The sequence below is a fragment of the Rhinopithecus bieti genome, unplaced genomic scaffold (assembly GCF_001698545.2).
Source record: "Rhinopithecus bieti isolate Rb0 unplaced genomic scaffold, ASM169854v2 scaffold_16234, whole genome shotgun sequence".
NCBI classification, from domain to species: domain Eukaryota; kingdom Metazoa; phylum Chordata; class Mammalia; order Primates; family Cercopithecidae; genus Rhinopithecus; species Rhinopithecus bieti.
In genome coordinates, this window is record NW_016808946.1 from 3245193 (window position 1) to 3267826 (window position 22634).

The 22634-nt window shown below is 47.6% G+C and overlaps 1 protein-coding gene across 1 annotated transcript; it reads left to right on the top strand.

Annotated features, from left to right (window-relative positions):
- The first annotated feature begins 1066 nt into the window (after positions 1-1066).
- On the top strand, positions 1067-22109 carry AADACL4 (arylacetamide deacetylase like 4). The gene is made up of 4 exons (XM_017887947.1): positions 1067-1234; positions 7669-7885; positions 16864-16927; positions 20987-22109. The coding sequence occupies exons 1-4, from the start codon at positions 1067-1069 to the stop codon at positions 21759-21761; spliced, it is 1224 nt and encodes a 407-aa protein (XP_017743436.1). The 3' UTR covers positions 21762-22109.
- The last annotated feature ends 525 nt before the right edge of the window (positions 22110-22634 follow it).

Sequence of the window (22634 nt, forward strand, 5' to 3'; positions counted from 1 at the left end):
TTTTTGAGACAGAGTCTGGCTCTGTTGCCGAGGCTGGAGTGCAGTGGCATGATCTCGGCTCACTGCAACCTCCGTCTCTCCGGTTCAAGTGATTCTCCAGCCTCAGCCTCCCAAGTAGCTGGGATTACAGGCGTGTGCCACCATGCCTGGCTGATTTTTGTATTTTGGGTAGAGACGGGGTTTCACCGTGTTGGCCAGGCTGGTCTTGAACTCCTGGCCTCAAGTGGTCCTCCCACCTCGGCCTCCCAGAGTGCTGAGATTACAGGTGGGATTACCACCGTGCTCGGCCCAAATTAAAATTTCTAAAATTTTCTGGCTCAAGGCCTATTTCCCAAAATGGTTCCAATCATGTCTTTCTCTCTTAGAAGAAAGTAACGTGGATAAAAATTCTCCCCAAACCAGCCCTTGGCACCATTTTTAGAGGCGGAATATGAGGCTGGATAAAGCCCAGTTTTGCCTGCAATGGCATTCCTCTCTCCCGTCCCAGGACCCCAGAAGATTATTACTGCCAGAAAACAAGCCAATCTTTGCCCTGGTCTGGCCAGAGGCCCAGAGCGTGCATAGGTGGTGACAGAGTGAGACCTTGTTTCAATAAACAAAACAAAGCTGGGGTTAGGGCAGCTAGCGAGGGAGCTGGGGTGAGATGTGCTGTGCTCACCCTAACCACGCCCTGACGAGGAAAGCTGGCCAAGTCTCCTACCTTACAGTTGAAGGATCAGGCCCTGGAGGCCTATACAACGCTAGATCTTTTTCTAGGGTTCCCAGGAGCTGAGATGCCCATTTGAGCCTGATCTTCCTGAAGATCTTTGGGAAACTCACCTTCCAAGACTCCCTATGAGGGGCAGTATTGATTTTTCTGGGTCTCCACATTGCTTAGGGAAACAGGTTCCTCCAGCTCCCATTGGCTCTTTTGTGCATCTCCTGAGAAGCCAAGTCAGGCCACTGTGTCAGGCTTAGCCCAGAGAGAGTGGGTGGAGGAGGCGGGGGGTGTAACCCAGCCAGGTCCTCTTCACAGAAGCTCTCAGGCAAGCTCCTCCAGGCAGCAGCTCCTCGAGGCCCCAGGAACATGGCTATCCCATGGCTAGTGCTACTCTTGGCATTGCCCATTTTTTTCCTGGGAGCCTTTGTCTGGGCTGTCTTTGAGCACTTCCTCACCACGGATGTCCCTGCTACTTTGCAGCATCCTGCCAAGCTGAGATTCCTGCACTGCATATTCCTCTACCTGGTCACTTTGGTGAGTTTACTCTCAGGCTACGTCATAACCTCGGGGCTCCTTCTCTTGCTCTCAGTAGCTTACCCTCTTTTCCCTCTTTCACTTCCCTTCTGTCTCTCTCTCTTCAGACTCCCTCAAGATAGACTTGTCTCTCCTGTATCTGCTGTTCTGTTTCCTTCTCCCTGTCCTCCCTTCGTTCCTTCTCCCTTCCCATAGCCTGCCTGCCTTTCTTCCTCCCTCCCTTCCTTCATTCCTTCCTTCCTTCCCTCCTTCTCTCCCTCCCTTCTTTCCTTTTTTCTTTCCTTCCTTTCCTCCCTCCCTCTCTCCTTCCTTCATTCTCTCTCTTCCTCCCTATCTCCTTCCCTCCCTCCCTCTCTGCCTGCCTGCCTTCCTTCCTTCCTTCCTTCCTTCCTTCCTTCCTTCCTTCCTTCCTTCCTTCCCTCCCTTCCTTCCTTTTTCCTTCTTTCATTCCCTCCCTCCCTCCTTCCTTCCTTCTTCCCTCTCTCCTTCCTTCATTCTCTCTCTTCCTCCCTATCTACTTCCCTGCCTCCCTCCCTCCCTCGTTCCTTCCTTCCTTCCCTCCCTCTCTTCCTCCTTTTGTTCCTTTCTTCCTTCCTCTCTCCTGATCTCTCTAACTCCTTTCCTTTCTTCCTTCAGCATCAAATATTTACCAAGTGCCAATCACTGGACCTTATTCTGAGAATTCAAAAACAATTTCAGACCCATTTCCTGCCTTCCACAGACCTGTGGCCTGATAGCCCCTGCACCTGCTTCAGCCGCACCATCTTTCACCCCTTGGTGCACTGAGTTACCTACAGGTTGTTTCTATTTTATTTTACTTTTTTGAGACAGGGTCTTGCTCTGTTGCCCAGGCTGGAGTGCAGTGGTGCCATCATGGCTCAAGGCAGCCTCAACCTCCTGGGCTCAAGCGATCCTCCCATCTCAGCCTCCCAAGTAGCTGGGACTACAGGTGTGCACCACCACGCCTGGCTCATTTTTGTACTTTTGGTAGAGACAGGGTTTCGCTATGTTGCCCAGGCTGGTCTGGAACTCCTGGGCTCAAGCAATCTGCCTGCCTTGGCCTCCCAAAGTGTAGGGATTACGGGTGTGAGCTACCACCCCTGGCCTCACAGGTGTTTTTTTCCTTATTCGTCTCTGTAAGCCCAGTTCCACTCATAGAGCCTGATATCTGGTAGGTGCTTACCTTTGTTGATACAATCATACATGAATTCACCCAGCTTTTCTGAGTGGCCGTGCCAGCCAGGCTCTGAGCAGGGCTTAGGGGTTGGGGGTTTGGGGTGGACCAGCACACACCTAGAGCTGCAGTGGATTTGGAAACAATGGTTTGACATCTTGTTTGTGGCAGGCAACCTGAGTTAACCCCGGTGTCCCAACCCTGGGTGGACACCTCATAGAAGCCAAACAGCTCCTGCTGATCGCAGGGCAGCTGTGGAGGAGGATGAGGGGGCCACGCTCAACTGACAGCAGGGCTTAGGAATAAGGAACAGAGACAGCAGCCGGACTGCCTGAGTGTGTCCCAGCTCTGCCACTCACTCACTGTGTGGTCCTGCACCGTTTACTTAACCTCTCTGTGTCTCAGTTTCCTCATCTGGGAGTGTTAATATGTTTATAGAGATGTTTAGTCATTTCATAAAATACGTTTCTGTGCGGCTGGAAGTGTTCCCGTGGGTAACAAAAACATTCTCTAAAAGATCGTTTTTAGAGAAATGAACAAGTTCAGTGTGCAATGGCATCGATGCTACTGACTCAAGGAGACAGGGCAAGGACGTAGGAAGTACTCTTGTCTCTGTCATTTGGAGAATGCAACCAGCCTGGAATTAGGCGGTCTGAAGCCAGTGGCTGCAATCCACATGGAGTTACTGGTTGGGTTAGAGCCCCAGGACAAGGGACTCTGAAACAAGGGAAATTGAAGCCCAGGACTTAAAACGAGGGCCTAAGATGTTCAGGTGGCCCAGAGAAATGGTGATTTTTTTTTAACCTTCCGTGTTTCTCCTCAAAAGTAGTCCACAAGCTAAGCATCTACTGACGACAGCTGGTACGGGCTGCTCACAGCAGACTCTGAGATGGGTCTGCAGCCACTGAAAGGGTGGGTTCAGCTTGTGGCGTCCTCTCTCGGTGCCCCCAGCACTGGGGCCTCCCGGGGCACACTGCCCATCGTGGGGTGATGATGATGAGGATGAAGGCATGCAGCAGTGAATGTTCATTGGGTTCCAGAGGACAAATAGACAACACAGGAACAAGAAGTTTAGGAAGGACAAGGAAAAAGCTAAAAAGAGCGTATGGCCAGGAAATCAAGAGCTTTGTTTTGGTGTCAGACCACCCTCTGAGCCCTGAAGCCCTCACTTACTCTCTTTGTGGACTCATGTTTTTAAGCCTTTATTTTCTTCTCTGAAAAGTGAGGATTTTTTTTTTTTTTTTTTTTTTTTTTTTTTTTTCTGAGACAGGGTCTCACTCTGTCACCTAGGCTGGAGTACAGTGGCGTGAACATGGCTCACTGCAGCCTCCACCTCCTGGGCTCAAGTGATCCTCACACCTCAGCCTCCCACGTCGCTGGGACCACAGGCATGTACCATCACATCACGCCTGGCTAATTTTTTGATATTTTGTACAGATAGGTTCTTGCTATGTTGCCAAGGCTGATCTTAAACTCCTGGATTCAAGCCGTCCTCCTGCCTTGGCCTCCCAAAGTGCTAGGATTACAGGCGTGAACCACTGTGCATGGCCCCGGGGAGGCTTTTTATAGGGGGACATGGGGATTAAATGAGAAAAGCATTGAAAATGCACAGCACAGTGCTGGGTGCTTAGAAAGGCTCAGTAAAAGTCGGTTATTCATAGTATACTTATCAAATGCCTGAAGGCAAAGATGTAGCATTTCTTGAAATTATTATAGATTTAAAAGTTGCTACGGACGATTTCAGCCTTACTAAAAAATACGAAGGTAATATAACAGACACTATTGCTATTCTTTTTCTTCTTCTTCTTCTTTTTTTTTTTTTTTTCTTTTCTTTTTTTTTTTTTTTTTTTTTGAGACAGTCTCAGTCTCTCACCACCTAGGCTGAAGTACAGTGGCACAATCATGGCTTACTGAAGCCTCGACCTCCTGGGCTCAGGTGATCCTCCCACCTCAGCATCCTGAGTAGCTAAGACTATAGGCGCCTGCCACCATGCCCAGATAATTTTTTGCATTTTTTGTACAGACGGGGTTTTGTCATGTTGCCCAGGCTGGTCTTGAACTGCTGGGCCCAAGAGATCTGCCTGCCTCGGCCTCCCAAACTGTTAGGATTACAGACATGAGACACTGCACCCAGCCACTATTGCTTTTCTTTTGTGTTTTTGAGACGGAGTCTCGCTCTGTCACCCAGGTTGGAGTGCAATGGTGAATTTTTAGCTCACTGCAACCTCTGCCTCCCATATTCAAGCGATTCTCCCGCCTCAGCCTCCCGAGTAGCTGGGACTACAGGTGCGTGCCACCATGCCTGGCTAATTTTTTGTATTTTTTGTAGAGATGGGGTTTCACCATGTTAGCCAGGTTAGCCATGTTAGCCATGTTAGCCAGGTTAGTCTATCTCCTGACCTTGTGATCCACCCACCTCAGCCTCCCAAAATGCTGGAATTACAGATGTGAGCCACTGCACCCGGCCTGGTTTTCTCTTAAAGGGCAAACCATGCAATATTTGTTAAGGAGTTTCAACAACTGTCTAAAATTCTGGACCTCAGATATTTCTTTTCTTTTCTTTTTTTTTTTTTTTTTTTTTTTTTTTTTTGAGATGGAGTCTCACTCTGTCACCCAGGCTGAAGTGCAGTGGCACGATCTCGACTCGCTGCAACCGTCACCTTCCAGGTTCAAGTAATTTTCCCACCTTAGCCTCTTGAGTTGCTGGAACCACAGGCATGCACCACCACGCTTGGCTTTTCTTTTTTTTTTTTTTTTTTAATTTTTTGTAGAGATGGGGTTTCTCCATGTTGTCCAGGCTGGTCTTGAACTCCTGGGCTCAAGCAATCTGTCTACTTTGGCCTCCCAAAGTGCTGGGATTACAGGCTTGAGCCACCGCGCCCGGCCCCCATGTATAATCTTAATAATCAGTTTTCCTCTGTGCCTCTGTCCTGTTACCAGCTATAGAAAATGTGGACTCAGAATCGGAAAACCAAACCAAAACCGAAACAATGTAACTTCATGGCATAGCTAGTGGCCATCACACAGTGCAATGTGATGTTACACCTCCCGAGGTAGTGCGATGCCTATGGAGGTTTAACATCACACTGCATTGTTCCAAATCCCCTAAACAAACATTTCTTGTTCTAGATGCTGGAGACAGAGGGGAAGGTGCTGAGACCTTAGATCATGTGAAGCATTTGATTTGGTGGTAGGAACAAACATGGGTGATCATATCCACACAGTAAAGCCCTGGAGTTCTAAAGAAATCTTTCGAGGCAGAGGTTGCAGTGAGCTGAGAATGCGTCACTGCACTCCAACCTGGGCGACAGGGTACTGAGGGCCTCCAAGAAGGCAGTGGCCATTACTATGAGAGGGAGGAGGATGGCCCCACATGAACATAACCCTTGAGCCTGGATATGAAAGTCAGTTTGGTGTCTAACCACCTGCTGAATAGGTAAGAAAGGCTCCCAGGAAACAAAGGGAGGCATGGAGAAGCCCACAGTGTGTGGGCAAACAGGGCAGACAACCGGGGAGATTAGGGCTGGGGCCAGCCTACCCCGACAACAGGTGCCACGACTTAGGGAGCTCACAGCTGAGCAGGTGAAGATCCATGCTGGTGCAACATAGAGGCCTGGGATTTTCAGATGTGGGTCAGTTGATGGGAAAAGCAGGTGACCTCCACCTTGCGGATCAACTCGTTCTCCTCCAACTAAAGCAAGGAAATCATTATTTTGTTTGGAGTTCCTTTAGGAGGACCTCTTCATGGAGGGAACCCATTGGGGTAGTCCGTGGGACCTCGGACAAGACCCAGTGGGTGCAAGCAAGAGAAAGGGTGGGGCTCACACTGGCCAGGACCCACTGGGGAGACACTCTATGTAGGTGGTCACATCCCATCCTCACACCTCATCTTTGGATCATACACACCATGCCTCTCATTTTGTAAACAAGGGAAATTGAAGCTCAGAGACAGTGATGCACAAGGCTTTTCAGTTCATTGGAGTTTGGGTTCAGACTTGAGCTTGGATAGGCTTGGCTCCGAAACCCAAGCTCTTTCTTGTTTAGCAGTTGAGAACACACATTTTGCATCTTACTTGTTGAACAACCCTGGGCAAGGAACTTGACTTTGGCATGTCTTAATTTCCTGATTTGTAAAATGGAGCTGATAATTGTGCCTGACTTAGAAAGGTTGCTGAGAAGTTTAATCAAGTTAATGATGTTAATGATCCAAGCCACTTGGGCCAGTACTGGCACATTGTAAATGTCTAATAAGTATCAGCTGTTCTTGTTCTTGTCATTCTTATCACCCCTTGCTGTTTTCCTTATGACAAAGACACACTCCAAATGTGAGGTCTGTGGGAGAGATTATCCAGAATCACTGAAATGTACTTAATACATGAAATATGACACCTTGTAACTATATTTTGAAATATTCAGATGCTGAATTGTTTGTAAGTAGAGTGACCATATTAGTTTAAAAACACATTACTCCCTTGACCTGAGCCCACAACAGACATCCCTAATTGCTCACGTTGCTCTTTTTCGTTGAACACGGACAGTCAGGAATCCTTCGTAACCCAGAAGAATGACGTGTTGATACAGGTGAGAAACTATCTTTGCATCCCAGGCTGGGGAGAGTCCAGCACAGAGCCATAGAGAGGGAAGTTGCCGGCCAGTTGCCTTGGCCAATTAGCTTTTCTTTTTTTCTTTTTTTTTTTTTTCCGAGACAGAGTCTCTCTCTGTTGCAGTGGCACAATCTCAGCTCACTGCAACCTCTGACTCCCAGGTTCAAGCGATTCTCCTGCCTCAGCCTCCTGACTAGCTGGGACTACAGGCGCTCGCCACCATGCCCAGCTAATTTTTGTAATTTTAGTAGAGATGGGGTTTCACCATGTCGGCCAGGATGGTCTTGATCTCCTGACCTCGTGATCTGTCCGCCTCAGCCTCCCAAAGTGCTGGGATATCAGGCGTGAGCCACCACACCCAGCCAACAATTGACTTTTCTAAGTCAGTGACTTCTTTCCAGTCAGCCCCAAGCTAGGCTACCCTTTGGCAAATTCACATCATTATTTAATCAAGAGCCTTTGGGAAGAAAAGTTGGAAAATCCAGCCCCCTACCTGGACGCAATCCAGAGCGCATGGATTCCTGAAGAGCCCCCTGTACCTACAGGAGGCCGGTGAGAAACTATGAAAACATCCTAACAATTCTAAGTGTCGGGGAATCTACCGTCCGGATTCTAACCTCTCCTAACGTCTGGCTTTCTTTGATTACCTCCAACAGGGGAATATATTTGAGAAGCTGGGAATTTGCTCCATGCCCAAATTTATCCGTTTTTTACATGATAGCGTGAGAATTAAAAAGGACCCTGAACTTGTGGTGACCGACCTGCGTTTTGGGACGATACCCGTGAGGCTGTTCCAGCCCAAGACAGCATGCTCCAGACCCCGGCGAGGCATCATCTTCTACCATGGAGGGGGCACAGTATTTGGGAGCCTGGGTAAGGGGCTTCCCTGTGGCTTTGCAGAGGAAGGGCCTCACCTGCATGCATAGCCTAGCTCATGCCTCCCACAAGAACCCTTCTGCTGTAGCTTAAAGGAATCAGTTGTTGGAGATTTTTATAGCGTTAACAGCCCAGACTAAGGGCTTTGGGCTCAGGTCAGTAGATGGTGTGGCAGCCTACATGGGAAACCTTTTCTTTTCTATAATATGATAGTCTCAGTCAAGATGGGGACAGCAGTGTCATGGCGGGGCTGTCACAGAGGCTGTGGACTCCTCTCTCCCCTTTCTACTCACAGTCATTGGCCTGCCCTGTCTCACTGACAATGATTCGCAAACCCATGTATTTCCCTCTAGCTCTGCAGTATCGCCATGGCCCAAGACCCCATCCTTGCTTGCCTGCCCCCTTGCACCCCAGCCTCCCAGTCATGGGTCTCCCTGGTTCACCTCTTGCCCCTCATATCTGGTTCCCACCTAGCAGCCAGAGGGATCTTTTAAAAATACAAGTCAGAGCTTGTCAGTCCTGCACTTAAATCTCTCCTGTGCCCTTCCATGAAACCCAAACTCCTCCCACAGCCTCGCCCGGGTAACCTGTGGTGGCCCTTACCCGTTCACTCAGCTGTAGTCCCGATACGCGCCTATCTGCTGCAGACACTTCAGCTCCTTCTCACTACCATTCTCGACCTGCTGCTTCCTCAGCCTCAAAAGATACCCTTCCCACCCCTGACACTGCATGGCTGACTACCCCTGGTTCTTTCAGTTGCATCTCAACTGTCCCTCCCCAGAGTGGTCTTGATACCAGTGGGCTGGGGGATGTCCCCAAAGGCCAGTGGGACCTCCAGCTGGTGTCCCTGCTCTTGAAACTGTTGTGAGAATGAATTCAAGGACAAGTCAGAAAATAGTGAAAATACAGAGATTTGTTGCAAAGGGAAAACCACACACTCAAGAAAAGGGAGTGGGGTGGACTCAAGAGAGACAGGCGCAAGGAAACGCTACCTTTATGTGCTGCTTTAACCAAGGGGTGTGTGTGTGGGTCTCTTGTTTTTCTGAGGCTGGTTTAGAAACAACAAGCATTGCCAATAAGGAGGGCTTTCTAGGGCCTGATAAAGTGCCTTCATTTACTGGGATGGCTAGGAAGTCCCATCCCTGTAGGGGACTGGTGGGAAAAATTTTAGTTGTAATAGTTACAAACCTTCTTGGAAGGCCTGAAGGTTCTTGCAAAAATCTCAGGATAAGGTTATGGCTGAAGGCAACCTAATCCTTACCTTGAGTAAAGAGCTTAAAGTAGATACAAAGGAAGATAGAATAGTTTATCTAAATAGCTTGTTTCCTCATGTGGTCCTAAGACTAACCTTTGATCATTCCTGGGCAAGACGGCCCTCTCTGGGGTAGGGGCGACCAGGTTAATTACCCACAGGTGTGTTGACTCAAACCTTTGTCAATTAATCTTTACTGAATAAATACGAGTCTTGCTGGCTGGTTAGGGCCATGGCTGCTGACTCTTTACAGTACCTTGCTTGGTGTCTGTAAGTGACTCGGACACTCAGCCGGACTGGCAAAGCAGAATATCTGTGTCGGTGCATGTTATTCATCCGTTGTTGAGTCAGGGTCTCACACATCCCAATAAACGAATGGGACATTCTAGCATAACTAGAAACTCATGAGTTACTATATAGTGTCCTAGCCTGAAGCTCAGGGGTAAAGTAAAGCACTTTGATTTTGGGGTGCCATCAACGCCTGTGACACTGTAGCTTTCGGAGGATAAGGGCCCAGTATGGCTGTTTAGGAGAGAGTAACTGGCCCCTGAGTCAATTACGAAATTAATATTTTTACCAGCCACATCAAGAGTCACTGAGGCTCCTCAGTTGTGATGACCATGACTTTTTTGGGGGCTGCCAGGAACCTCAGGCCTCTTCAGTTCTCAGTTACAGCCATTATGGCATCGGGTGTCCTTCTCTCCCTTCAGAGCTCAGGGCAGTCCCTTTTCCAATGGCCCTTCTGCTTGCAGTGAGGGTAGGGTCTAGGTGGGCTCCCTGGCTGGGACAGTCATTGCTTCAGTGTCCCGGCTTTTCACACTTGAAGCAGTAGCCATTGCCTGTAGGTCTGCTGTTAGGTCTGTTTGACCCATGGGTGACGCCTCCATCTGGGTGACCCTCGGTTTGTGGGGCACTGGTTGCAGCATTACAATGACGGCTATCATTTGGGCCTGCTCTTCATCCCATTGTTTGCCATGCCGGGTCTTTTCAGCCTTTTCAGCCCTGTCCCTATTATTGAATATCCCAAAAGCCACATCAAGCATTTGATTAACAGGCATTTGGAGTCCCAAAGCCAATTTCTGTAATTTTCTCCTGATGTTGGGCACTGACTGGCTAATAAAGGGTTCTGATAAAGAGCCATGAAGGCCTATATATATGGTATTTCAGTCAATTTCTCCTGACATTCACAAAAAAGACCTAATCGCAAGATGGTATTAAAATTTAGGGTTTCATTCTCTGGCCATTGCACCCTATTTTCCAACTTATATTGGGGCCAAATGGTGTTACAGAAAGAAATGAGTTTCTTCTAAGCCCATCAAGTATAAAATTATTCCAGTTTTTAAGAATGTGCCTCAAATGGCCTTGGCTTGTCCTTGGCATGACTTGAGAGAGAAGGGGAAAATAACAGTATGGTTCCCTCATGGATGGACTGATCCTGGCATTTTATGAAATGTCCCTCATGACTGGCCAGCTCCATGGCCATGCCAGGGAGACAGGCATCCCAGAGGCATCCCACTTCTCTTGGCTGGCTGCCTCAGTGTCCAGGCATCCCTGGAGTCTCAGTGTTGCCCAGGCATCCGTGACCCCTGGGGCTTTGGAAATGGGAGATTCGAGAAGGGCAAGTTGTGGGCATGCAAGCTTGCCGATATCCATCTGAACATTTACCGCCAGGTAAAGCTTGGGAGTAGAGATGATTCAATATGGCCAAAAAATCGGGACCTTGAAGGGACCCCCCCTTGGCATTCCAGAGAATAGTATCTAAGGGGCCTATCCTGCTGTGTCTAAAGAGTTCACTAAGCTGTCGGGTGAAGTGTGAGGAAGAAGCATGAGAAGAGAAAATCACAACAGTAGGGTTTAAAGAAAGACAAGAAGGAGAAAACATTTCCCAACTAGCATCAGTGGCTTGGCACAGCTGGTCCCTTGGGAAAACAGAAGACCCTTCCCAGGAAAAAGTCATAGTGTTCCTTGGAAACCATCCATCCACTGCCTGGTATGGGTTTTTATCCTACCACCCTCATTAGCCTCATGTCAGGGAGGTCCATGGTGCCTCAAAGCTACTCAGTGTAAGGCAGGGCATGGCAGCTTATGCCTGGAATCCCAGCACTTTGGGAGGTTGAGACAGGAGGATTGCTTGAGCTCAGGAGTCAAGACCGGCCCTGGCAACATAGTGAAACACCCCTTCTCTACAAAAAATACAAAAGTTAGCTGGGCTGGTGGGGCATGCCTGTAGTCCTAGCTACTCAGGAGGCTGAAGCAAGAGGACTGTTTGAGCCCAGGAGGCAGAGGTTGCAGTGAGCGAAGATCACACCACTGCACTCCAGCCTGGGTGACAGAGAAAGACTGTCTAAAAAAAAAAAAAAAAAAAAAGCAAACAAACAAAAACCAAAACTACTCTGTGTAGGGTGACAATTTCTCATCTCTGCTTGTTGCTCATCAGGGTGAATTGGGTTTTCCAGCCTGAGGGAGCAGTGGGGAGGCAGGCCGTAGTTAGCTCCAAGAAACAAGGAAGAAAGTAGTAATTCCAGAGAACAAGAGGACTCCAACTAAGGTTGGAGTGGGGCTTACCAATTGCCAGTGGTTCTAAAATGGGAGTGATGATGTCCCTGGCTGGCTTGCCACAAAGATGATACTGCTGGGCTGCGGGAGGTTCCCAAACGCCGGTGGGACATTGACCCTCCCCAGTGTTCAGGATCTTGACACTATCATGAGAATGAATTCAAGGACGAGTCAGAAAATGGTGAAAATACAGAGATTTATTGCAAAGGGAAAAACACATAGTCAAGAAAAGAGTGCAGGCAGACTCAAGAGAGACACGCGCCAGGATTGGGGCGGCTACTTTTATAGGTTTCTTTAACCAAGGGGTGGAATATTCATGAAAATTCCTGGAAAATGGTGTTTTCTCGGAACTGTGGTGGCACCCGTTTGTACACCAAATATGGGTGTCCCAGAACTGCCATGGTACTAGTGGGTGTGTGTATGCTGATGAGCATAGAAGGAGGTCCTAGGAGAGGCTCAGGTCAAATCCAGTGCCATGTTGGGTCTAGTCGGTCTTAGCCAGCTTGGTTCACACCCTGGCTTTTCAGGGTTTTATCAGTCTCTAGCTTCTGCAGTCATTTCAAGTTTCCTTTTGCTCATTGTGTGAAACTGCTGCCTGGAATTGTCTTGTCTTGTCTTCTCTTCTCTTTTCTTCTCCCCTTCTCTCTCTCTCCTTCCTTCCTTCTTTCCTTCCTTCCTTCCTTCCTTCCTTCCTTCCTTCCTTCCTTCCTTCCTTTCTTTCTTTCTTTCTTTCTTTCTTTCTTTCTTTCTTTCTTTCTTTCTTTCTCTTTCTTTCTTTCTCTTTCTTTCTTTCTCTCACTCTCTTTCTCTCTTTCTCTTTCTTTCTCTCTTCTTTCTCTGCCTCTCTTTCTGTCTTTCCCTCTCCTTCTCCTCCCTTCCTTCCTCCCTTCCTTCTCCTTCCTTCCTTCCCTCCCTCCTTTTCTTTCCTTCCTTCCTTCCCTTCACTTCTCCTTCCTTCCTTCCTTCCTTCCTTCCTTCCTTCCTTCCTTCCTTCCTTCCTTCCTTCCTTCCTTCTCTCTCTCTCTCTCTCCTTCTTTCTTTCCTGTCCTTCCTTCCTTTCCTTCCTTTTCTTCACTTTCCTTCCCTTTCTTTTCTCTTTCAACAGAGTCTTACTCTGTCTCCCAGGTTGGAGTGCAGTGGCACGATCTCAGCTCACTGCAACCTCCACCTCCCGGATTCAAGCGAGTCTCGTGCCTCAGCCTCCCAAGTAACTGGGATTGCAGTCGCGTGCCACCACACCCAGATAATTTTTGTCTTTTTAGTAGAGACGGGGTTTCGCCGTGTTGGCCAAGCTGGTATCAAACTCCTGACCTCAGGTGATCTGCCCGCCTTGGCCTCCCAAAGTACTGGGATTACACGTGTGAGCCACCGCGCCCGGCCTGGAATTTTCTATTCTCCTGTAACCACCCTGTGTTATTCCTGTCTCACCCTCCCTGGACATCTTATCTAAGAACTCTCCCTGCTGACTGCTGCCGTGCCCTGCACCCCTGTCTCCACCCCCGGTGCTGACGCTGCCCTGCCCTGCACCCCTGTCTCCACCCCCGGCTTCATCCTTGTTAATTTTCTTCAGGTACTTGACACAGTCGGAGCTCATTTTGTTCTTTCATGGGTTTCCTTATTTAGTACTTGATTCCCCCCACTAAAAATGAAGAGTGCAGGAAGTTTTGTTTGTTGCTGGATCCCCAGTGCCTGTTGTTTTCATTTTTTGAATTGAATGAATGAATGCACGAATAAATAGATGGATGGGGGAATAAGTGGATGAAAGGATGAGCTTGCGAATGAACAAATGGATATGGATGTATGGACGGATGCATGGACACACGCGAGAAAAATTTGCCCACAGGAAAAGGCGGGCTTCTCCCGGCACATAACTTCCCGGAGATTAGGATGTACTGACACCTAGTGGTGGAAGTGATGATGGACATTCTCTAGCGGGATCTGTTGTCATGGAAACAGAACCCAGTCCCTGGCCTCATGGACCTGACTGTCACCTGAGGGAGCCGGACACTGAAGTTACTGCAGATCATGATTACACAGGTGGCATGGAGAATGACTCACAGCATCATTCCGATTTAGCTCTTCTCATCAGATAAGTCAGATTTGAGCTCAGGCTCAATGGATGAGGAGGATCTGGCCCTTTGGAAGCCAGAGAAGAGCCTTCCAAGAGAGGGCTGGGGCTAGAGGGAGACACTTGCTTCAGGCTTCAAATTCAGAGGATGCCAGAACATTCATTCATCAAGATAAGTAATGTTTTAATGCAATGTTTAAAAAACCAAATATTAATGCAAAACAATTATGATGAACAAAATGTCAAAATATATACACAGGTAGGACCCAACAGGGCAGAGCAAGTGTGCAAGTGAAAAGTAGAAGCCTGTGGCTGGGCACGGTGGCTCACGCCTGTAATCCCAGCACTTTGGGAGGCTGAGGCAGGCGGATCACGAGGTCAGGAGATCGAGACCATCCTGGCTAACACGGTGAAACCCCGTCTCTACTAAAAATACAAAAAATGAGCTGGGCGTGGTGGTGCGCACCTATAGTCCCAGCTACTCAGGAGGCTGAGGCAGGAGAATGGTGTGAACCCGGGAGGTGGAGCTTGCAGTGAGCGGAGATGGCGCCACCGCACCCCAGCCTGGGCGACAGGGTGAGACTCCTTCTCAAAAAAAAAAAGAAAAGAAAAGTAAAGAAAAGAAAAGTAGAAACCTGTTTATATACATGTATATATATTTTAAGGACAGGGTCTTGCACTGTCACCCAGGCTGGAGTGCAGTGGTGTGATCACAGCTCACTGCAGCTTCCAACTCTTGGGCTCAAGCAATCCTCCTGCTTCAGCATCCCAAGTAGTGGGACCACCCTTAGGTAATTATGCATTTGTTTGTTTGTTTGTTTATTTATTTTGAGACAAAGTCTCACTCTGTTGTCCAGGCTGGAGTGCAGTGATGCAATTATGGCTCACTGCAGCCTCAACCTCCTGGGCTCAGGTGATCTTCCTGCCTCAGCCTCCTTAGTAGTTGGGACCACAGGCATGTACCACCATGCCTGGCTAAGTTTTAAATTATATGTAGAGATGGAGTCTCCCTGTGTTGCCAGGCTGGTCTTGAACTACTGGGCTCAAGTGATCCCCCACCTTGGCCTTCCAAAGTGTTGAGATTACGGGAGTGAGCCACTGTGCCTGGCCTAATTATTTTTACAGAGACAGGGTCTTGCTGTATTGCCCAGCCTGGTCTCTAACTCCCGGGCTCAAGTGCTTGCCTTGGCCTCCCAAAGTGTGGGATTACAGGTGTGAGCCACTGCACCCAGCTAAGCCTATTTAAAATGTTGATATTTTGGTCATCTTGCAATTTTTGGGCATTAATTGTGATTTCTTAATTGCTTCCAAATGTTATTTTTTCTGTATGGCTGAGTGTTGTGGGACCCCCCTTGATTGTGTACCCAAGGCAGATATCTTGCCTACCTCACCCTAGTCCTGGCCCTATTAAGTCTAAGTGGAAGGGGCAGCAAGCGCAAATCTCTGAAACGGATGACCTGACATGCTTGGGAAAGGAGGAATGTCTGGGTTACATTGGGAAGATGACACCCAGGCTGGCCCTGATCATGGCTAGCAGAGGTCTCCACTTTGGCTGGGCCTTAAAATCAACTGGGAATTTTAAAGTCATATCCACACCCAGGTCTTACCCCAGGCTAAATGGGCGGGACCCAGACATTAGCAATTTTTTTTTTTTTTGAGATGGAATCTTGCTCTGTCACCCAGGCTGGAGTGCAGTGGCATGATCTTGACTCACTGCAACCTCTGCCTCCCGGGTTCAAGCAATTCTTCTGCCTCAGCCTCCTGAGTAGCTGGGACTATAGGCATGTGCCACCATGCCTGGCTAATTTTTGTATTTTTAGTAGAGATGGGGTTTCACCATATTGGCCAGGTTGGTCTCAAACTCCTGACCTCATGATCCACCCGCCTTGGCCTCCCAAAGTGCTGGGATTACAGGCGTGAGCCAGGGCATCAGTATTTTTAAACAGCTCGTCAGATGACTGCAATGTGCGCCCAGGACTGAGACCTATTAGCATGGAAACTTCAACTTAGGGGCTGACTGCTCCGACTCAGTTTAGACCCCTCTGTGCCTCTGGCTCCATTCAGAACCATTGTCACCTCCCTCAAAGAGCATTAATGAAGCATGTACCCACTTCAGCAACCTCCCCCAAACCCTGGAATTACCTGGCATGATTTAGAAAATCCTGATGCCTGAGCTTCCACCCTAGAGATTCTGATTTAATTGGTTTGAGGTTTAACCTGGGCCTGAGGACTTGTAAAAACTCCGTGGTACCTCTATGTATGGCTGAAGTTGAGAATGACTTAATTAGAAGTGTATTTGGCAGTGATTCTACGTCTGCCACTGTGCCAGTATGTTCTACGTACTCATATGAATGGACCTGCCTCTGAGAACTTCACGTGCACCACTCTACTAATAGAACCATCCCATCCAACCCTTGTTTATTTCTTGATCAATATAAATAGATAGTTATTATTAATATTCCAGGGCAGGCATGCCTAACTTCCCTTGGTTTTTTTTATTTTTTTTTATTTTTATTTATTTATTTATTTTTTTTTGAGGCGGAGTCTCGCTCTGTCACCCGGACTGGAGTGCAGTGGCTGGATCTCAGCTCACTGCAAGCTCCGCCTCCCAGGTTCACGCCATTCTCCTGCCTCAGCCTCCCGAGTAGCTGGGACTACAGGCGCCCGCCACCTCACCCGGCTAGTTTTGTATTTTAGTAGAGACGGGGTTTCACTGTGTTAGCCAGGATGGTCTCGATCTACTGACCTCGTGATCCGCCCGTCTCGGCCTCCCGAAGTGCTGGGATTACAGGCTTGAGCCACCGCGCCCGGCCTTTCAGATCACTAAGATTACCAGGTTCCTGGTTTCCTCCACTGTAAAATAAATGTTGCAGAAAGTGAGCCCCAAGGTGCATTTGAGCTCCAAAATTCAGGAGGTTGGGGACAGATGTCTGACTTGGTCTGGCTCGTTGGCTCTGCCCAGGCAGAGGAGGCAAGGACAGAAACAGAGAGGATGCCACACCCTACACCAAGATTGTCAGCTGGCTCTTCCTGGGGGCTGTGGTGAGATGGTCTGGGTCCTACTCATGGGCTGCTGCTCTGACTGTTTTTGTCTTGCAGATTGTTACCATGGCCTGTGCAATTATCTGGCCCGGGAGACTGACTCTGTACTTCTGATGATTGGGTGAGTTGCTGGAGACAGCTGGTAGGTTCAACAGGGGTGAGAGGAGATAGGGTAAGTTCATGGGTGATTTGTAGATCAGAGAGGCCCTAACTCCCAAGAGACAACTCTTGGACACGCATCCACAGAGATGGGTGCGGCAGTGCTCAAAAGGGCAAAAACCTGGAAACAACCCTCATATCCATGAACAGGGGCATGCATGAATAAACCACACTATAGCAACTGTTAGATTACATAGCCATGAAGATATTATAGAATGTTCCATAGCCATTTAAATAAATGAACTAGAAAGGTGTACCATATTGCAAATGAATCTTAGTAGTATAAAACTAAGTGAAACATTTTCAAAAAATTACATAAAGGCTGATACTCATTTTGCAAAGGTAAAAACGTCAACACCAAAAGAATACTTTCGAGGAATACACATAGACACAATAAGACAATGTAACATAGAAAGAAAAAAATGATAGATACAGGATTCAGGGTAACCATTCATTAAGTTGGGGGAGAAGAAAAATGGCACGATGGTGGGTTTGGTGAAGGCGACGGTCAAGATTCTAGCTGTTGTTTGGGGTGATGGCTCTGCAGGTGCTTATTGCATTGTTAAAAACTAACTAAGTTTCTGATCCTGCAGGAACTAGTGTTGAGAGTGTCTTAAGATACCACCCTGGTCCTATATAAACAAAAGGGAGATGGGGGCATCTTTAGAGTGGATGGAGGGGGCAGTAAGGGCTACTCACTAGGATTCTGGTTCTTGGCCCAAGAGATTTCACATCACTGGGAAAGAGTTTAGAGAAGGCCAGTGAGATAAATTGAAATCTGCCTTTTTGGATTCTACCTCTAAAATGGACCTCCTCAAACCTTAGCTGCCCTTAGGCTTTGGTAGACAGAATAGCTGTGTGACTTAAACAAAGTCACTTAACATCTCTGGTCCTCTCTGATGAGATTGAGGAAGCCAGCACTTTCTAGTATTTGTCAACATACCTCCCAGGTGGCTTACCATTGTGTCTGAAATTCCACCATTACAGTCTATGTCACCAAAGGCCTTTGTGATAATAAAAGCATCCCTTGAACAGGTAGCACATAAAGGTATCAATAAGCACCTGCATTAATATATTGTAGAAAATTCCTTAGGATACCATTATCCCAGATACTTAGACCTGGTGCACGGGCCAGGGCAGTTTTGATAGAGTGGCTGATGGAGCTGCATGCGCACAGATAAGGGCTTCTAGGAGGCTGCAGGGAGACAGTAGCTGGGAGGAGACTCCCTGAGAAGGGAGATGTCTAAGGCCTGGTTGGGACTCCCTACCCGAGCTCTTGGAGAAGATGGGTCTTTTGATCTTTGGTTCTGCGAAGCCTTCACCTCTGGGTGAATTTCTTAGTTTGGGCTGCTATAATAAACTACCATAGATGGGGTAGCTTAAACAACACATTGATTTCTCACAGTTTTGGAGGCTACAAGTCCAGGATCAGTGTGTCAGCATGGTTAGGCTCTGGTGAAGACCCTTTTCCAGGCTGTAGACTGCCAGCTTCTCCTTGTATCCTAACATGGCAGAAAGAGAAGCCAGAGAGCTCTCTAAAGCCTCCTTCACAAGGGCACTCATCCCATTCACAAGGGCTCCACCCTCATGACCTGATCACTTTCCTAAGGCCCCACTTCCTAATACCCTCACATTGCAGTGTAGGATTTCAACACAGGAATTTTAGGGGGACACACACATTCAGTCTATCACAGTGAGCAAGAGAGGAGTGCAGGGAGGCACAGGAGAATTTCTGCCTCTTTCTGGCAGGTCAGAGATTTTGCCCATAGAAAGCACCTAATATTTGTTATCCCCTTCATCATGTTGGAGTCATATGTTCAACACTTAGTGAGGCGTATTCATTTCTAGAAATGGGAAAATGAAAGCTGAGGTTTGTATTCACTGCTACCAGGTGCAGGGGCTACCTCCCTGCAAGGACCCTCTGAGAAGCATGTGTTTTGCCTGAGCTTAAATGGGAACCTGCTTTGATAACATTGATAGATTTATCAATATATTGACCATCTAGGAAATGGGCAATAAGATAACTGGGCGATAATTGTTTCCTAGATGGGTACTACACTATACTGCAATCAATCAAACTCTATTTTGAAAGATGAGGTGTTAAATGAACTTTTAAAGGAAACAAAATTCAAGGTCTAAGGGAAGGCAGTGGTTTTCAAACTGGTTCTTTAGAGCCCTGGGGTTCCCTGCGATGTCTTAGAGGCAGCTGTGGAAATCAAAGAAGAAGGAGACAGAATGAGAGCTTATGTTCCTTACCCTTGGGCAAAACCAGAACAACTGCATTTGTTTATTTTATGCAGTGGGGCTCTTACATCATTTTTTTCTTCTAAGAAAAAAAATAATTTTGTTGTTCTAAGTTGAAAGCCACTAGTCCAAGATGTTATTTTTCCTTATGAGCTTCTTCCAAATTTAATGTGATAATTAAAATATACCTTTTTGAAGTTTTATTTTCTTTTCTTTTTTTTTTTGAGATGGAGTCTCGCTCTGTCTCCCAGGCTGGAGTGCAGTGGTACAATCTTGGCTCACTGCAACCTCCGCCTCCTGGGTTCAAGTGATTTTGCTGCCTCAGCCTACCGAGTGCCTGGGATTACAGGCTCCCGCCACCACACCCCGCTAATTTTTGTATTTTTAGTAGAGATGAAGTTTCATCATGTTGGCCAGGCTGGTCTTGAACTCCTGAGGGTGAATGATCGTCGGCCTCCCAAAGTGCTGGGATTACGGGCGTGAGTCACCACCCGGCCTTGATGTTTTCAATGATAGATTGTAAGAATAGAAAAGATGATTAGCAACAACTTCAACTTAACATTTAAGAGAACAATTGTTTAGATGAACTCTCTGCTCCAATCAGTTAAGCCAAACTATTTCTATTTTTTTATTCCTTTCTATTATCTTAATCTCAATTTATGCATTAATTAGCTTGTTCATTACTGTTTTTAAAGGCTCATTTTAAAGCTCCTTTTCTTTGCCCCTGAATTTCTTTGAGGAGACATACTTTGGAAACCAAACCTCAGGATACTTAAGACCAACCCCCTAGTGTTCTTCACCAGCCACTGGCACCTGGGTCTTCTGCAGCTTGAGCTGTGGATTTCCAGGCTAGCTTTCTGTCTCTACACTGCACCTTCAGAACACTCCCTGCCCCTCTCGCCTCCCACACTGGAGTGCAGTGGTGTAATCACAGCTCACTGCCGCCTCAACCTTCTGGGCTCAAGCAATCCTCCTGCCTCAGCCTCCTGGGTAGCTGAGACTACAGATGTGTGCCACCATGCATGCCTAGTCAATTTTTTAAAATTAGATTTTTTTGTTTTTGAGATGGAGTCTCGTTCTGTCCCCCAGACTGGAGTACAGTGGCACGATCTAAGCTTATGGCAAGCTCCGCCTCCCGGGTTCAGGGCTTTCTCCTGCCTTAGTCTCCTGAGTAGCTGGGACTACAGGTGCCCGCCACCATGCCCGGCTAATTTTTTGTATTTTGTTTAGTAGAGACGGGGTTTCACCATGTTAGCCAGGATGGTCTCGATCTCCTGACCTCGTGATCTGCCTGCCTTGGCCTCCCAAAGTGTTGGGATTACAGGCGTGAGCCACCACGCCTGGCCTAGATTTTTGATTAAAAAAAAAATTCTGCCTGACAGTAACTTCCTCTTGACTTTAGTGTTCTCTCTCCCTTTCTCTACAGACAGGCAGTGGGATTGGTAGTGGTTTCATTTGACATTTTTTTCAGCCATTGCTGGTTGTTTTGCGCCCAAAGCAAATAGTTTCAATGAAAACAAAGTTGCATCACCTCATATGGAGTTTACGGGAAGCTGACAGGGCACAGGTTTGGAGTGAAGAATCCTGGCCTGTATGACTCTAGGCAGGTTCTTCACATGCTCATAGGAAGACAATGGGGATGAAATCCTTACTTCATAGGGTTATTCTGAGGATTTAATCAGACACAGTCTTGTAAGGGGGTTGAGGATTCTGTTGAAACAGCTCCCTAGCAACACTGTCCACACTGGCGTCCTGTTGCTCCTTGTTTTCCTTTTAGGTACCGGAAGGTTCCTGACCACCATTTCCCCGCCCTTTTCCAAGACTGCATGAATGCCTCCATTCACTTCCTGAAGGCCCTGGAAACCTATGGGGTGGACGCCTCCAGGGTTGTGGTCTGCGGAGAAAGCATCGGAGGCGCAGTGGTGGCTGCCATCACCCAGGCCTTGGTGGGCAGATCAGATCTTCCCCGGATCCGGGCTCAGGTTCTGATTTATCCATTTGTCCAGGCATTCTGTCTGCAGTTGCCATCCTTTCAGCAGAACCAGAATGTCCCATTACTTTCCCGGAAGTTCTTGGTGACTTCTCTGTGTAACTATCTGGCCATTGACCTTTCCTGGCGTGATGCCATCTTGAACGGCACTTGTGTACCCCCAGATGTCTGGAGGAAGTACGAGAAGTGGCTCAGCCCTGACAACATCCCCAAGAAATTTAAGAACAGAGGCTACCAACCCTGGTCTCCCGGGCCTTTTAATGAAGCTGCCTATCTAGAAGCCAAACATATGCTGGATGTAGAAAATTCACCCCTGATAGCAGATGATGAGGTCATTGCTCAGCTGCCTGAGTCTTTCCTGGTGAGCTGTGAGAATGACATACTCCGTGATGACAGCTTGCTCTATAAGAAGCGCTTGGAGGACCAGGGGGTCCGCGTGACATGGTACCACCTGGAGGATGGTTTTCACGGATCCGTTATCTTTTTTGATAAGAAGGCTCTCTCTTTCCCATGCTCCCTGAAGATTGTGAATGCTGTAGTCAGTTATGTAAAGGGCATATGATGGTAACCCCGGGCCCCGAAGAGGCGGGGGCAAGTATAGACTCTACCAGAAACTGGGTGCTTTAGTGAGTTCTATTTTATTGACTAAAGAGGTGCTACATCAATGCTTGGGTCACCTGGGAAGGGTGAGAAGTAAGCTAAGAGTCTTGCTTAGTATTCAAGAAAATCCAAACTGCGTCTGTTTCCTTCCAGTACTAACAATGTCCAATGCTGGATCTAGCAACATTCTCTAACATTCCCACTGAGGTGAAATAAATATCAAAAGGAGAACAAAATGCCTTTAAAATTTTCTCAAAGCCCCAACATATAAGACCTGTGCAGAATAAATGCCAACAACTGGTCATACTGTTGGTGGTGAATCTATATCCATGATGATAAAGCATAGCTGGAGGGGGCATCTAATTGTTCCTGCGGTCAAAGGTCACTGGGTCAAATCTCAACTTTGATTGGCTCCAGCTGGTCTGAGAAATGCTGTTGCAATGAAATTCTACCCTTGACACAGCCACCCTTGGGCTGCACTAAATGAAGATCTCAGAGGGGATTATGGGAAAGAGAGAGACAGGGAAAGAGGCAAGAGGAAAGGAACAGAATAAAAGAGTGGGCTCTGGGGAGCTGTGAGCTTTGCCTGGGCTCAAGTCTTTAACCTGAGTTCCAACTGGGTACTAACAGGTAGGTTCACCAAGTCGGGGATGTCTTGGGAACCTCTGAATACCATCTGGAATATGGAAACTGCATTTCCTAAGGGAGTAAGGTGCTAGCCTCTTTTCTTCGATGAGCTTGTATATTGTTCTCACTTTTTTTTTTTGAGACAGACTCTCACACTGTCACCTAGGCTGGAGTGCAGTGGCGCAATCTTGGCTCACTGCAACCTCCG